At 42.5% G+C, this 14,961-nt stretch overlaps 1 protein-coding gene across 2 annotated transcripts in view; it reads left to right on the top strand.

The window, feature by feature from the left end:
• The window catches only part of QSER1 (glutamine and serine rich 1), a 32,124-nt gene extending 19,736 nt beyond the window's left edge, over positions 1–12,388 (top strand). The window contains exons 5-13 of one of the 2 annotated variants that reach the window (XM_072118613.1): positions 2,489–2,748; positions 3,133–3,249; positions 3,634–3,767; positions 4,851–5,062; positions 6,664–6,804; positions 7,950–8,047; positions 8,199–8,348; positions 9,056–9,151; positions 10,797–12,388. In XM_072118613.1, coding sequence (XP_071974714.1) covers positions 2,489–2,748; positions 3,133–3,249; positions 3,634–3,767; positions 4,851–5,062; positions 6,664–6,804; positions 7,950–8,047; positions 8,199–8,348; positions 9,056–9,151; positions 10,797–10,937 — 1,349 coding nt within the window. In that variant the 3' untranslated portion in view covers positions 10,938–12,388. Of the gene's footprint in view, positions 1–2,488; positions 2,749–3,132; positions 3,250–3,633; positions 3,768–4,847; positions 5,063–6,663; positions 6,805–7,949; positions 8,048–8,198; positions 8,349–9,055; positions 9,152–10,796 lie in introns of both variants that reach the window. The other variant, XM_072118612.1, reaches the window with a different exon arrangement.
• The last annotated feature ends 2,573 nt before the right edge of the window (positions 12,389–14,961 follow it).

Raw genomic sequence — 14,961 nt, forward strand, 5'->3', positions numbered from 1 at the left:
GTGCAATGGTTAGTGATGGATTGACGGTGGTCTGACTGCTTTGTCCTCAACCATTCAGGAAAACGAGTAGAGCTTCCGCAAGTAGATAACTTTAGTGATTGGTAGTCATTTGCGTTGCTCTTTCTTTCCCTGAGCCTGTGATTTAATTTTTGCGACCTGAGAACCCAGGAATACCAGGTGCCCTATTCTGCAGTGGTAGTGGAGGTATCCCTACATGTTTGCATAGGACAGGTTTGGACCATACAGTTTTGAGTGTAAGTGTAAGTATTGTAGGACCAACCTTATCTCAGTAGTTGTCCTACCGGTCCCAAGTGTTTTGGCCATTGTCCACTATATCCTGCTGCTCTGATTGTTCAAGTTGACTTCTTGGCATTAGTGCAGGCTCACATAGATCTTAAGCTATGTAAAAAAACAAAAAACAAAACACCCATGTCAAAGAAGTGTTCCCATCGGGACATCGAATGGCTTATCCTACGGATATGTTCCTCAAACCTCTGCTGACATTGGCCCCACTTCTAGGTCTGCAGTACCTTGAACCTCTCCCAACCAAACCAGTAGAAACTGGCATCTTTCATTGAGACCCGAGCCCGTCTCTATGGGCGTCACGGCACAGATTTTGGTCCCCCCCCCCCCCCACCCAACACTCCCATAGAAGTGAATGCAAACCTAAACCTAGAAGACAATGTGTGTCTATCATCTAGATTCTGCTGCAGGTACTATTGCTCCATTATTTACCAGTTTCTCCCAAAATGGCCTTTTGATTTTTGTCAGGAAGAGATCTGTAAGTCACAGCCCTATATTTTCCAAGTTTTGGTCACTGAAAGGGGGCATCTCTATGACTAACAAGCAGCATCCATAAGGAAGTTAGTGGCTATTTTAAGAGAAGCCCATCTGGGGGAGGGAAATAGAAAAATTTCGTTTCCGGGTGGTTGGTAGCTTATATGGTGGTCACCACTCTTTTAAATCTGTGTCCTGGGATTAAATTTAATCCACGTTTAAACCAGAAAAAATATGGAAAGTAGCAAAATGGAAATAAAATGGGGTTGTTTTTAGTAAGAAGGGTCTCCAAGTATGAGCTGCTCCTGGGACCTCTGTTATAGGTCTGTTAATCATCAGAAAATGGCAGAAATTAACATTTATTACAACTTTAAAAACTGTAAAGTTACTGACAAAATAATAGTTTTAGCACAGCTGGAAAGAGTCTTTGATAACAATTCCTACAATACCTGTGTCATGCTTCTGGCTGCTTCCTATCCTCATATATCTATCATCCCTTCTTATAAAATCACATTCAGCTATTCCTGAATTGAGCAGGCTTCCTGGTAGTGCTCTGGCCTCACTGCCCTTAGCCGATGTCACAGAGGGCATTGGTATGAATCAGGACACTGTTTGTAATTGGACGACCTGAAGCATGTGATGAGTCACATGCTTGTAACATCAATCCTGGGCCTATTTTCTTCCACTCCTCTACAACTGCCCCTCCCCACAAGCTGCCTTCTCTTCTACAGCCATCCTGTATGGTTTCCCATGCTTACCAGGAAGCAGGACAAAAGGAGAGTAGCCTGTGTGCACAAGACAAAGCCTCTGCTAGCAGCGGAGCACCTGTAGAATTAGAGTAAATCGGAGAATTATTTTTGCGTAGTGCAGAGTTAGGCAAAGGTTTTCATACTTTACAGTTGTACTTTAAAGGAAATCTACCCTTAAAATCAAACCGGATAAACCAGGCACCGTGACTGTGGTAATCTTCTTATATTTATCTACGGCCTCCATCCTTCTAAAATCAACTTTTTAAAATGAAGCGAAAGCCACAAGGGTTATGTGGGTGGTACCAGGGCCCCTCCGTGCTGTAGCTTCACAGGCTTACACTGTGCGATAGCACTTACTCCCTCCCACTGTGTGAGATTACATAAGACAGAGGGATGTGGTGATATGTGCTCCTACACAGTATAACAACCTGTGAAGTTACAACATGGAGGGGTTTGGTAACACCAACCCCCAGGCACCAGAGCTCTTCTGGCTCATCAACATAATTGTGAAAGTTGATTTTAGAAGGAAGGAGGCTATGGATAACTAATATAGGAAGATTATCTGGATCTATGTGTAAGTGCCCCTGGTTAATCATGGCAGATTTCCTTTAATGGGCTGCCATTGGATCAGCACCAGTGCAGCTGCTTGTATATTGGCAATGTAAGAAGATCTCTTTAGCTCTGAGTTTGCAGTCGTCCTGATTTATAGAAGCAATGGGACTAAGAGGAGTTTATCACCGACAGCAGGGGCTGGCGGCGGCGGTTAATTACGGCCACTGCATTGTACTAATGCTGGTAATATACTCCGCTCACATGTCAGTGGTGGCCATAAATTACTTGTGAGCTATGAGTTTAATCCTTCTAGGGAACCGAGCCAAGATAATATTAGCAAGAAGCTGCTGCAGGTCTACAAGTGGGAACTCCAGGGATCTTACACCCTTTGTTGTTTTTCTTATGAGAAGGAGAGAAGACGACGACTGCGGTAAAGCAGGAATCTCCTCCAGTCCCTTCCCCAAGGACGACTCAAGAGAAGCCCAAAGTGGTGGAGACCCAGAAGAGCACCCAAAATGAGCTCACCCAGACCGAGCAGCTGGCCCTGCCGCAAGAGGTCATCGCGCTGGAAGGCTGCACGGATGACGAGGGCACGGAAAGCGGCGGTGAGGGGATCTACCGGGAGCGCGACGAGTTTGTGGTCAAAATTGAGGACATAGAAATGTTGAAGGTAAATTTACTCACCCAAATTCTCAGATTGTAACAATCCCTCAATGGTGCATTTTTAGATCTTTAAAGCTTTATATGGTCAAAACTGCTGGGAATCCGAACCTGAGAGTGTTTGGTATGGAAAGATGTGCAATCATACCCTTTTGTGTGTGTAGTTAGTAGCAGCAGGACTGTGAAATATGCATTTATATTCCAGGGTTGTAATTAGACGTGGAGCACTGGTGGATGTTCCTCACATGGATGTGCCTATGGATCTCTATATTGAACTGTTTCACAGCCAGCTGCTTGCTACAATTGTACCATTGGGAAAGTGTCTTTACCAAGGCAACCAGTTCAATAATGATTGTTAAAATATCTCAACATTTTCTCTTCTCTCCACTTCTAGGAAGCACTGCGTACAGGCAGGGAACCTCCGGCTATTTGGAAAGTCCAAAAGGCTTTACTGCAGAAATTTATCCCCGAGGTTCGGGAAGGACAGAGGACGTTTGCTGCCACAAACAGCGTAAGTTCTGCAATGTATAAATCCTGCATTGTCTTCCAGAAAAATGATGGGTACTGTGATTGGATATCCAATAGCTTAAAGCAGGTTGGTCACTGGAGTGGGGATGGATGGATCTTAAAGGGCTTTTTCCTAGTGTAATTGTTATATTAAATGGAGATAACAATCTGATTGGTTGGTGTCCTAGCAGTCGGATCCCCACCTGTTAGCTTGTTATCCCTGTATCCTGTCCACAGGGAATACAAATGTATCAGTGGAGCAAGGTTGTGGCAACCAAATGCCTTACATATGTAGATAATAAGGGTTAATATGTGGATGAATCTCCTATATGTGTACCTTATGCTTTTGTTCTACTCATTCTTATATATTTTTTGTTCTCCTTTGTAGTATCTTGGTTACTTTGGAGATGCCAAAACAAAATACAAGCGAGTATATGTGAAATTTGTGGAGAACGCCAACAAAAAGGAGTATGTGAGGGTTTGCTCCAAAAAACCCAAGAGCAAGGCTACTCCCCTTCCCAGGTAAACAGCCTGCCCTCTGATAGCTGCCATTTATGGAAAGGTCATGGCACTTGTAGCTAGAAAGTGTATAGATGTATTGGCGTCTTGAAGATATAATTGTAAAATAAGGCACTTTACCTTCAGAGTAATTTGGGGCTCTAAACCAACACAGGACCCGTGTAACATCTGTCTGTATGTGTACTGGCTTACAGATGAGTTTGATGAGATGTTGTAAGACTTCTTTGGTGCTCCAGGCACTTGCACGTAGCTTAAATGAAGCCGATGTAGTACTACCACCATACCTGTGGACTACGCTGGCATCATTGAAGCATCACTCAGGCATTGAGAGCTCCAGACCGAGGGAAGTATAAACATTCTTTAGTTTGTGTGTTGTGTGTTTTGAACCAGGGATATCCACTCCTAAAGTTGTACTTTAAACGGGAAATTTTTTTAAAAAAAGCTTATTTTTCTTTAACATTTTGCAGTCATATATCGGCTAATTTTCTAAAGACAAAAATGTCATTAATAAAACTATTCTATCAAGCTAAAGCTTCCCATATCATGACAAAAAAAGTAAAAACTGTTGGGATATGTAAAGCTTTTCCAGAGATATTATTATTTAAAGAAGCGCAGAACAGAACTGCAAAAATTGACCTGGACCTTCAGGCATCAATGACCATCGGTCACGAAGGGGTTAAAGAAACTATGAAAATGAACGTTTCCCATATGGGAATGTTGTCCTAGTTCTGCCTGTAAAATGTGTGAAAGAACCAAAAATCTTATACACTGCGCTACAGAAGGTGGCACACGATCCAATCGAAATCTGAGTGTCGGCAGGACCATCTAAAGATCTACCAAAGCAAAGCAGCCTAGTCCTCAATCTGTTTTAGTGAGAATTTGTGTTAATGGTTTTAGACTAGTTTTTATAAACTTTTACTACAAAGTGAGTGGGACCTGTGGAAGAGGCGTGGCTTAGACGAGAAACGGGTTGATCAGTTATCGCAAGGGGTCGGGCGTTTGACTAATTTGGTTATTAATCTAGATCCTCAATATTGTAATCCCAGAAGACCTCATTGATCCTGGCCTTTTCTCTCATTTTAGTAGAAACGCTCACACAAAGGTCAACACGGGTAACAAAGCCACCCCCGAGACTCCCGTACAGAAGAACGCACCACCAAAAGTCGTGACCCCTAAACCCAAAGCCAAACAGCCAAAGACCAAGGCTGAACCTCCACCAAAGAAGCGGAAGCAGTGGAAAGAGGAGTTCTCATCTTCTCAGTCGGACTCCTCGCCAGACATGCAAAGTGATGAGGAAGGTAAGGACAGATAATACAAGCGTTTCAACATCAAACATCTTATACCTGTTGGACTGACAAACCCGCTATGTGCAGTTTTTGGATCTACCAGACCTAAAATCACAGAACTGTATTGGAATATTCTTTTCTAGTGTATGTGGGAGCTGCTCATTGGAACAACTATCTAATGTGTGCAAAGTTCTAAAAAAAAAGAAAAATATGGCTCCCTCCTTCCAAACACAGCGCCCCTCTGACCATAGGTTGTGTGGTGTATTGCAGCTTGGCACCTAATCACTGAAAAGGAACTAAGCTGCAGTACCAGACGCCACCCATGTTCCCTCTGCTGTATGGTTTTTGGGTCATCGTGGTTCATTTCGTTCCTGATCAGGTCCTGTGTTTGCTTTCCGTTTCATGACACAAATTGAGCTGTTTTGACGCCTTAAAGGTTGTCTCAAGTATATAGCTTATCCCTTTTCCACAGGATTGGGGATAGCAAGGTGATAGTCTAACTGCTGGGAGCCCCACAGAGAACAGGCATCTTGTTTGCACTGATTGATGCTTATTATCTCTGTTCTATTCCAAGGGAGTGCTGGAGATATCTGAGCACAGCGCTCAGCTATCTCTGGCACTCGCATAGTCTTTAAAGAGAGCAGCATATTCGTCAGTATAACTATGGGTAAAATATAAATAGGGATCAGTGATACCTCGACCTTTATTAATGAGAACAGGATAGCTGGGGGTCCTGTTCATGTGATTGGAGCAGTCGGACCCTCACCGATTACCTTTATAATATGGATAAGTGATAACTTACAAACTTGGGACCACCCCTTTAAACTGGAGCCCCATTTCGCTGACTAGTCTGAGGCCTCATGCACACAACCGTGTGGTCTTTTCTGTTCTGTATATACGGCTGTATAATGGCCATAAATACGAGATGAAATGCAACTGTAGGACAACCTATTGCTCCGTATCTGTATAAAATACGGCTAAAGTACGACTAATTGATCAACTCGGTTGTAACGTTCAAGATATCTGTCAATTGTTCATTCTGCAACCACGTATGTTAGGGTGCAACACAAATTACTGATTGGTGACTGACTATTGGCTGGCTGACAGAAAGCTCCTCCCACTGGTTCTGGATAATGCACTTATATACAGCAGCATACGGTGCACAGCCATATACAGCACGTATTTAGCCTGTATTTTATACGTTCCCATTGACTTCCATGGGCCGTACAGAACAAAAAAACGGTGAAAAATAGGACATGCTTTTTATTTTTTATTTTTTTATCCCGCTCACATGGAATGCATGGGGCAGTTTTAATATGTTCTCTACACGTTTGTGTGCATGGGGCCTAAAGGAGATAATAAAAGAGTAGTAAAGGGAACAGACCTTTTGACATCAGTGATCCAATTTCTGCAAGGCAGCAACCATGCTTGGCGAATCCTGTAAAAACTGCACTCAGGGCCGTAAACTGTAATGGAAACTTTACCCAATATAATCTAAAGTGAAGGTTGAAGTCCATAATCTTTTAATGTTTCCAGCCCATATGAATAAAAATGTGCATTAAAACATACCAAGTTTAACTTTTTTATTTTTCTATTCTATCGTTTCCTTTAAGAATTCGAGCCCCCGCCACCTCCCATAGTGACGCGCTTCTTGAACACGAGGGCCATGAAAGAGACGTTCAAGGGGTACATTGAGCTGCTCGTTGGGGTCGTATTGGATGCGGAAGTGATGCAAAATCTGGAGAAGGATAACGGTAACGATAGATACATCATGTGATACTGATATGTGATATGCTGACCTGTAATAGGGTCACATAGGAAAATAGGAGGATTCTGTGGGGCACATTTATGTGCTGTTACCTGTGTATACAACGGAATTCAATGTACAAAATTACAAGACCATACATATCAATAATTCATATATAATCCAAAACATAATAACACATTTTTCAACCGCTCAAAATTAAGTAAATCCAAATTTTTCAGTGTTACTGAAACCTTTGCCCTCCTACCAACCAGTTCTTATTCCAAATATGAAGACATCCCCTTCTCAAATTACTAATTCTTTCCCATGCTTTAATTTTTCTGATCATTTCAATCAATTCCATAAAAGTTGGAGGTTGCGTACTGCCCTATTTTCTAGCTATTCCCAGCCTTGCCAAAAGAAAGATTTTACTAATCGCCCATTTTTTTGCCCATTTCTTGCCTTCTAAGAACATAAACCCCTAAAATAGCCACTTGAGGTGAACGGGGGTGAGTAATAAACAACTCTTTTCCACAAATTGAGAAATTTCCCCCGAAAAGCCCCCCAATTCGGGGCAGGACCAGGCTACATGTACATAATCCGCTCCCTCTTCCGTACAGCGTCGGCAAGTGGAATTTTCTCTCAGAATTATATCATGTAATAGCTTAGGGGTATAGTATAACTGATGTACAAGATTAAACTGGATCATTCTATGGTTCCAGGACATAGATGAAAGTGAGATTCCTCTATAACAGTTATTCCAATATTCCTTAGGCAGAATCCCAATGACCCTTTCCCATTTTTTGCTGCAAGGTATTTGCATATTAAATCTCCCTAACTTGTCACATGATGCCTAGTGCAGCCACAAAACAGACACGTGAGACACAAATGTGGGGCGGACACTTCTTAAATACCAGTGCAAGCAGTTTGCATTAGAAAGAATGGGCAAAGTCCGACAGAAAACTGGCGCACGGCCCTTACTAAATGTGCCCCCGTGTGTGTGTGTTACACTGTCTCGTACCTATCAGCATAGTGGCTCGGTGAGAAAGGGTCCTGGCTTAATTTCAGACAAAGGGCAATAATCTGTGTGCAGCGTGGTGGAATATGTTGGTGGTACATAAATTACTAAGACTTTGCCTCCACTTTACTTCGTAGATGATGTTCTTCTGCCACACATGAGGAAGATAGAAGGGATGTTAAATGAGAACAGGAGACGACTTCTCGCAAAACTGCAGATGGATCAGTCATTGAAGGTATACAAGCTCCTATATATCAGGGTATAACAGTAGGGGGACACGGCCTGGCAACTAAATAATAGCTACGGTGTTTGCCGGCTGTAAATTTAAAAAAAAATCTCATTAAACCTCCATATTTTTGACTACTCAATCTTTACTCATTTTCTAGAATGCCTTGGAAAATTACCCAGATATAACCACGATAAATCGCGACACGAAAGGAAAATCGGCAGGAACGGCGTGTAAAATAAAAGTGCACGGCAAGTGGTACAACAAGAAGACGATGAGGCCGGCTAAAAGCCCTTCAAAGCAATCACAGGTACGTCATGAATGGAGCAGAACTCCATTAGTGATGGCAGATTAGTACAAATGGAGGAGATACGGCCCCTGAGACGCTCGCCAATTCTGCTGATCCTTGCTTAGCATTGTGTCTCCTCCGCCAATGCCCCTACCTTAGAGTGTGCTGGCTGCTTCCATGCCCGGCCCGATCATTGACAACCTAAACGGACGTGCTGAGTTCCATTCTGGTTGTCTGCTTTCGGGCCAATTGTTCCAGCCAGCAGACGTGCAAGAGTTGGACGCTTCTTGTAAGGGGCCTGTGACTTTGATCGCGAAAACAAGGGGTCCATCTTTGCTCCTCAGTGTAATGGAGCAAACGGCCGCGCACGACCTTTCTGCTCCATTAATCCGACAGAGCGGCGAGGGGTCTGGAGGACCGAAGTCCCCTCGATTTCATGATCTGCTGGGGTCTTGGCACTGAGACCCCCACTGATCAGCAAGTAAGGCCCTATACCATGGATGGGACCTAACTTTCCTTTGTGGGAAACCCCCCTTTAAGGCGCTGCCCATTGTAGTGTTCCCCACAGTACAGAATGCTGGGGTGCAGCCCCTTGTCTTTTCAAGATGGGAATAAGGTCATTAAAATCAAAATCCTGGAAGACTTGTCCACTTTTTTTTAATTTTTTTATAGTATTTCTATTAGTTTTCATTTTTTGTGACTGTTTTATCACATTTCTACTTCCACAGGAGTTCACTGTAGATCCAGAAAAGTCCCAGTTGTGTTCCCTCTATCATGCACTCCACCATTACAAGTACCACATATACCTTATATGCAAAGATGAGGTAAGTCCCTTACGGTAGTCCTCTAGGGCGTTATGCCCACACCTAGAGAGAAATGTGTTTTACATGAGAAATGTTAAAAAACACAACTAGAAACTTTTAACTTATCTGAAGTTTAGATGGGGTGCAGGGTGCTAAGAACCGCACAATGTACACCCCCTTCCCCAATTATGGCCATGGCTCCTAGAAAGGGGCGTGAACTTGCCGGATTGGCTATTTGGCCGCTAGTCAGGCAACACGTCCGAGTCGCTTGGCCAAATCCGAACTAAAACTATGGGTCCTCTCATCTCTACTTGGGAAGGTTATCCAAACTTTTGAGCTTAATTGTTGGGTTTTCAGCAAAGACTTGTATGGACTTGATAGAAAGCAGTGAGGGTTCCTCCTCGACTTTGCTGTACATCGGATAGCCGAGTCAAAGACCAGCTGGGAAAACGCTATTGAAGGCCGGGCTACCCCCTGTAATAAAGTGCAGTTTTGACTCTGTACACTAGGGGGGGGATGTTGAGCTTCATGTTTTTCCTTATGCATTCTACATTGTATGAGATGGGTGGGTAGGAGAGGGTGATTGATGGGTGGGTAGGAGAGGATGATTGATTGATGGGTGGGTAGGAGAGGATGATTGATTGATGGGTGGGTGGGTAGGAGAGGATGATTGATTGATGGGTGGGTGGGTAGGAGAGGATGATTGATTGATGGGTGGGTGGGTAGGAGAGGATGATTGATTGATGGGTGGGTGGGTAGGAGAGGATGATTGATTGATGGGTGGGTGGGTAGGAGAGGGTGATTGATGGGTGGGTGGGTGGGTAGGAGAGGATGATTGATTGATGGGTGGGTGGGTAGGAGAGGGTGATTGATGGGTGGGTGGGTAGGAGAGGGTGATTGATGGGTGGGTGGGTAGGAGAGGGTGATTGGTGGGTGGGTAGGAGAGGGTGATTGATTGATGGGTGGGTAGGAGAGGGTGATTGATGGGTGGGTGGGTAGGAGAGGGTGATTGGTGGGTGGGTAGGAGAGGGTGATTGATTGATGGGTGGGTAGGAGAGGGTGATTGATTGATGGGTGGGTAGGAGAGGGTGATTGATTGATGGGTGGGTAGGAGAGGGTGATTGATGGGTGGGTAGGAGAGGGTGATTGATTGATGGGTGGGTAGGAGAGGATGATTGATTGATGGGTGGGTGGGTAGGAGAGGATGATTGATGGGTGGGTGGGTAGGAGAGGGTGATTGGTGGGTGGGTAGGAGAGGGTGATTGATTGATGGGTGGGTAGGAGAGGGTGATTGATTGATGGGTGGGTAGGAGAGGGTGATTGATTGATGGGTGGGTAGGAGAGGATGATTGATTGATGGGTGGGTGGGTAGGAGAGGATGATTGATGGGTGGGTGGGTAGGAGAGGGTGATTGGTGGGTGGGTAGGAGAGGGTGATTGATTGATGGGTGGGTAGGAGAGGGTGATTGATTGATGGGTGGGTAGGAGAGGGTGATTGATTGATTGATGGGTGGGTAGGAGAGGGTGATTGATTGATGGGTGGGTAGGAGAGGGTGATTGATTGGTGGGTAGGGTAGGGTATAGATATGTATGTTTGTGTGTGAGAGAGGGATGCGTATATGTTATATAAACGTAATTGTTTTGCTATCTCTTTCACCTCGTTTCAGGTTACCTCCATTCAGAAGACAAATCGGGACCTACAACAGGCAGACCTTGTAAACCACTGCCTGAAAAACATGAAGTGGGTGGAGGATCTTTTTGAAAAATTTGGTGAACTTTTGAGCCGGGTGCAACAGACATGTTCTTAAAGCCACAGGCTTCTATTATTTTATTTTTATTTTTTTAAATTTCTGGACACAACCCCCGCCCCCCCCCCTCTCCCCCACCACCTTATTTACATGTCACAGCTCTTCCCACCCCTACCCCTCCATACAGCACTAATATATACTGAGACTCTAATGTTGGCCCATCTCTGCAGATCGCTGGCGAATATACAGCTCCGTGTCGTGTCCGTGTCTGAGAGGTGGACGGCACGTATTCCCCCGTGCCCCCCCCCCCCTCCCATCCATTTTGTAAACTGTGGCCTATTGCGTTTTTATTTCCTTATCCCAGGGTAATGATACAGCATGCACTAAACTATAGAATGAATTCCTTTATTACCTATAGCGTTAAACACTTAAAACTGCTTTACTCCATTTTTTTTTTTTTTTTCCATTTTCAAAAATCGTTCAAATAGGAAAAAAAAAATCCCTCTTGCCCCAGGCCCAATTTTTTTTTTTTTTTTTTCTCATTTTATTATTTTTTTTTATATTTTTCCTGTTCTATTAAAAAAAATTTTTAAAAAACACTCTCAAAGTGGAGGTACAGGAACAATATTTAGCATCCATTTTTTTTTTTTTTCCCCAGGCCACCAAATTTATTTAGAAAAATATTGTACATTTTGTAAAACAGAGATTTGCGATACATCACTTTATGATAGCCAGACCGTGATTTAAAAAAAAAAAATGATAATAATAAAAATAAAACGGATAAAAAAAAAATTTTAAAAAAAGGAAAAAAAAATATGAAAAATGAAAAAAAAAAATCGTTATGCTTTACGGACTCCTTTTACAGGTTTTTTTTTTTTTTTTTTTTTCTTGGGTTCGGGAGACTGAACGCGGAATTGGTGCAATCCTTTGACTGCTTTTTGTGTCAAATTATATTATAATGGATTACAAAAAAAAAAAAAAAACAAGAAATGACATTAACTATTTTCCCTGTTTTTGAAGAAAACTATTTTCCTTTATACTGTGTTTTTTTTTGTTTTTTTTTGTTTTGGTTTTTTTTTTTTTTTTCCTTTTCAAGAGAGAAAAAAAAAAACCGAGAATCAATTGTACATTTTATCTCACGAATAGTTGTATTTTTCACAGAGAAAATATTGTGGTTATAATTCTGTTTTCCTGGGTCTTTGTAATAATACACCTTCCCCGTTTGTGGTTTTTATTTTATTTTTTTAAATTTAAATTTTTTTTTTGTTCTTTGTTTATACCCTCCCCACCCCCCTCTTTCATGTTGATTTCACATTGTATGCAATATATCTTAAGCAATGCTTCTATCTCCCCCATCCCCTCTATTCCCACCCCCCCCCCCCCACCTCCCACATAGATGTTAGCTGCAGTTTTAACCGGCAAAATGTATAGCGGGTTACTATAGTTTTTACAATGTAGACAATGCAACCGATTTTCTGATCCTTGGAAATAAATGACTTACTTAACATGTACTCGATGGCTGCAGGCTTGATTACTAGAAGTTGCACGACGTGTTTCGACTTCTAAACTTCCCCTTTAAGTCACTGAGGCATTCACTGAACCTGGGGGCCACGGAGCCTACCGTATTTTTCGGACTATAAGGCGCGCCATCAATAAATGCCTGCTAAAACATCTAGGTTCATATATAAGGCACGTTGGATTATAAGGATGACTGACCAGCAGGTGGCAGACCTGTGCTGTTGTCTGTAAGTACGGTTCATATATGAGGCGCACCTTTGATTTCTGAGAAAATCAAAGGATTTTTTGTGCGCCTTATAGTCCGAAAAATACGGTAAGTATATGGTGAAACGTTTTTGCTAGTCCTGCTTACATAACCACGTACTTGATGACTTTTTAAGAACGGTCTCAACTGGAGTCTCTTCTAGGGCAATTTTAAACTAGCAGCTTCTTCAGGTAGGGTGTGCAATTTATTTTCCAAAATTCCCTCTTTTATATGAAATTTTACACTAAAATAAAATTCTCCTCCAAAGTCAGGCAAACTCTTGCCGCCTCATTTTCACTTGAGATGAGTCAAGTTTAGGGGTTGCAGGGGGAGTGTCACATCAGAAGACCCTTATCTTTGGGTTATATAGCACCTAGAAAAATTCTGGTGTCATATTAAAGATGGGGATCTCAACAGGGTTATGGTTCTGTGAGCTACAGAACTGCACATACAGGCAGCTAAGTGACAGGCAGGAATTGGATGTTTTATCTACAGTTTGCGTTTCCAACTTTGTCTTTAGCTGCCTGTAGCTCTGGTTCTGTAGCACACAGAGCCATAAGCTTGATGTGTTCTGAAAGATGAGATCCGAATATTTAAATAAATCTGTTTCTAAATGTTATAAAATAGAAGGTGGGAGCTTCTGCAGTGACACTATCCCTGTAACCACTAAACTTGACCCATTTCAATCGATAATGGGGTGAGAAGAGTCATATTTGCCTGATTTGGGAGGAGGTTTTATGTGTAGGTTAACAGGTGAGATTTCACAAGAGGGGGGATTCTAGCAAGGACATTTTATACCCAACCTTGGGGGCTGGCTGTTGAGTGGAGTAAATATCTATGAAAGTGTGGCAACTAGAAAAGCCTGAGATATCTACTCTTAGAGTTACAATTGCGAATTAACCTCTATTAAACACATTCCTGATATATTAACATGCAGATGGGAAACCAGAATTGTTTCTCAAGTGCCACGGTTTGGGAGATATGTTGTTTAAACTTTGACACTTTCATCACATGTGTGTGTATATATTTATATAGTGAAGGGCCAAGCATATTCTACTTCTAGCAGCATGTTGTAGGGAACTTAACCTTGATTTCCAACATACCTTTATCATTTCTCTGCGTTTCTGCCATTTCTAAGATATCCCTTATTCAATCCGTATGCTAATGAGGCCGTTGGTGCACCCAAATGTGTCCTCAGCACCCAGTGCACTGTTATTGCTACTCGGAACATTTACCTATCTGTCAGATTAGCAGGAGATTTATTTTGTAAGGAGCATGAGACGGCACGAGAAGAAGCGGGAAGTGATTTAGACAGGAAGTGCTGAAGACGCGTTTTGGGTGCACCAACTGTCTCCTTAGCATACTGATTGCAATGGGAATATCTCTGGAGCAAGATAATGGGCAGACATAATAAAGGTATGTTGGGATACACAGTGCATTACATTATAACATGCTGCCAACAGAATATTATACAGGATGAAGATGGAAGACTCCCCTTAAGGCATACCTAACCTTTCAACAGGCGGTGTGTGTACATATGAGAAGTAATGCTGTTTCTGGTCATTATGTGATTTGTAAGTTTCATTTTCTAGAAGCTTTCATCTCTCAACTGCTCTCTGTCGATGGGTGAAGACCTAGCTACTTTAAAGGGAACCTGTCATCAGAAGTTGACCTTATTCACCACGACCAGTATGTTGTGAAGCAGATTAACACCTTCCAGATGATGTTTCTTTCATGACCCAGTGTGGTGGCATCATCCAGAAAATCAACTTTGAAGATAGATGTAAATTGGTTGTATAAAGTCATGGAGGCGGAGAGGATAAATGTATATTGGTTGGGTAAAGTCATGGAGGCGGAGAGCTCCGCTTTGAAGTCAAGTTCTCCTCACCTCAGAATGAAAGAGATCTGTTTAGTGATCTGTCTGAATGTAGGACCATCAATTACAGTGAAGAGGGCTTTCTGAAGTGAGGAGAGCTTGACTTCAGTGTTTTAACTCTCCACCTCCTTGACTTTATACAACCAAATTACATGTCACTTCAAAGTAGATTTTCTGGGTGATGCCACCACACTGGATCATGAAATAGACATGATCTAGAAGGTGTTCACCTGCTTGATGACATACTGGTAGTGGTTTTGTTAGGGTAGGATTCAAGACATCCTCTTTTAGTGTGCGTTGGCTGCGTGTTTCTAATCAATAAGCATGCGTGCACATCATAAGAAATTAATTCAGACACATTTGCTGATTTAAATCTCACTCATGCGATCATGGCCATGGCAAATCTGCACTGCTAGAACTTTATTTGGTTTCACAAAACTATATAG

This window comes from Engystomops pustulosus, chromosome 7 (genome assembly GCF_040894005.1).
Source record: "Engystomops pustulosus chromosome 7, aEngPut4.maternal, whole genome shotgun sequence".
Lineage (NCBI taxonomy): Eukaryota > Metazoa > Chordata > Amphibia > Anura > Leptodactylidae > Engystomops > Engystomops pustulosus.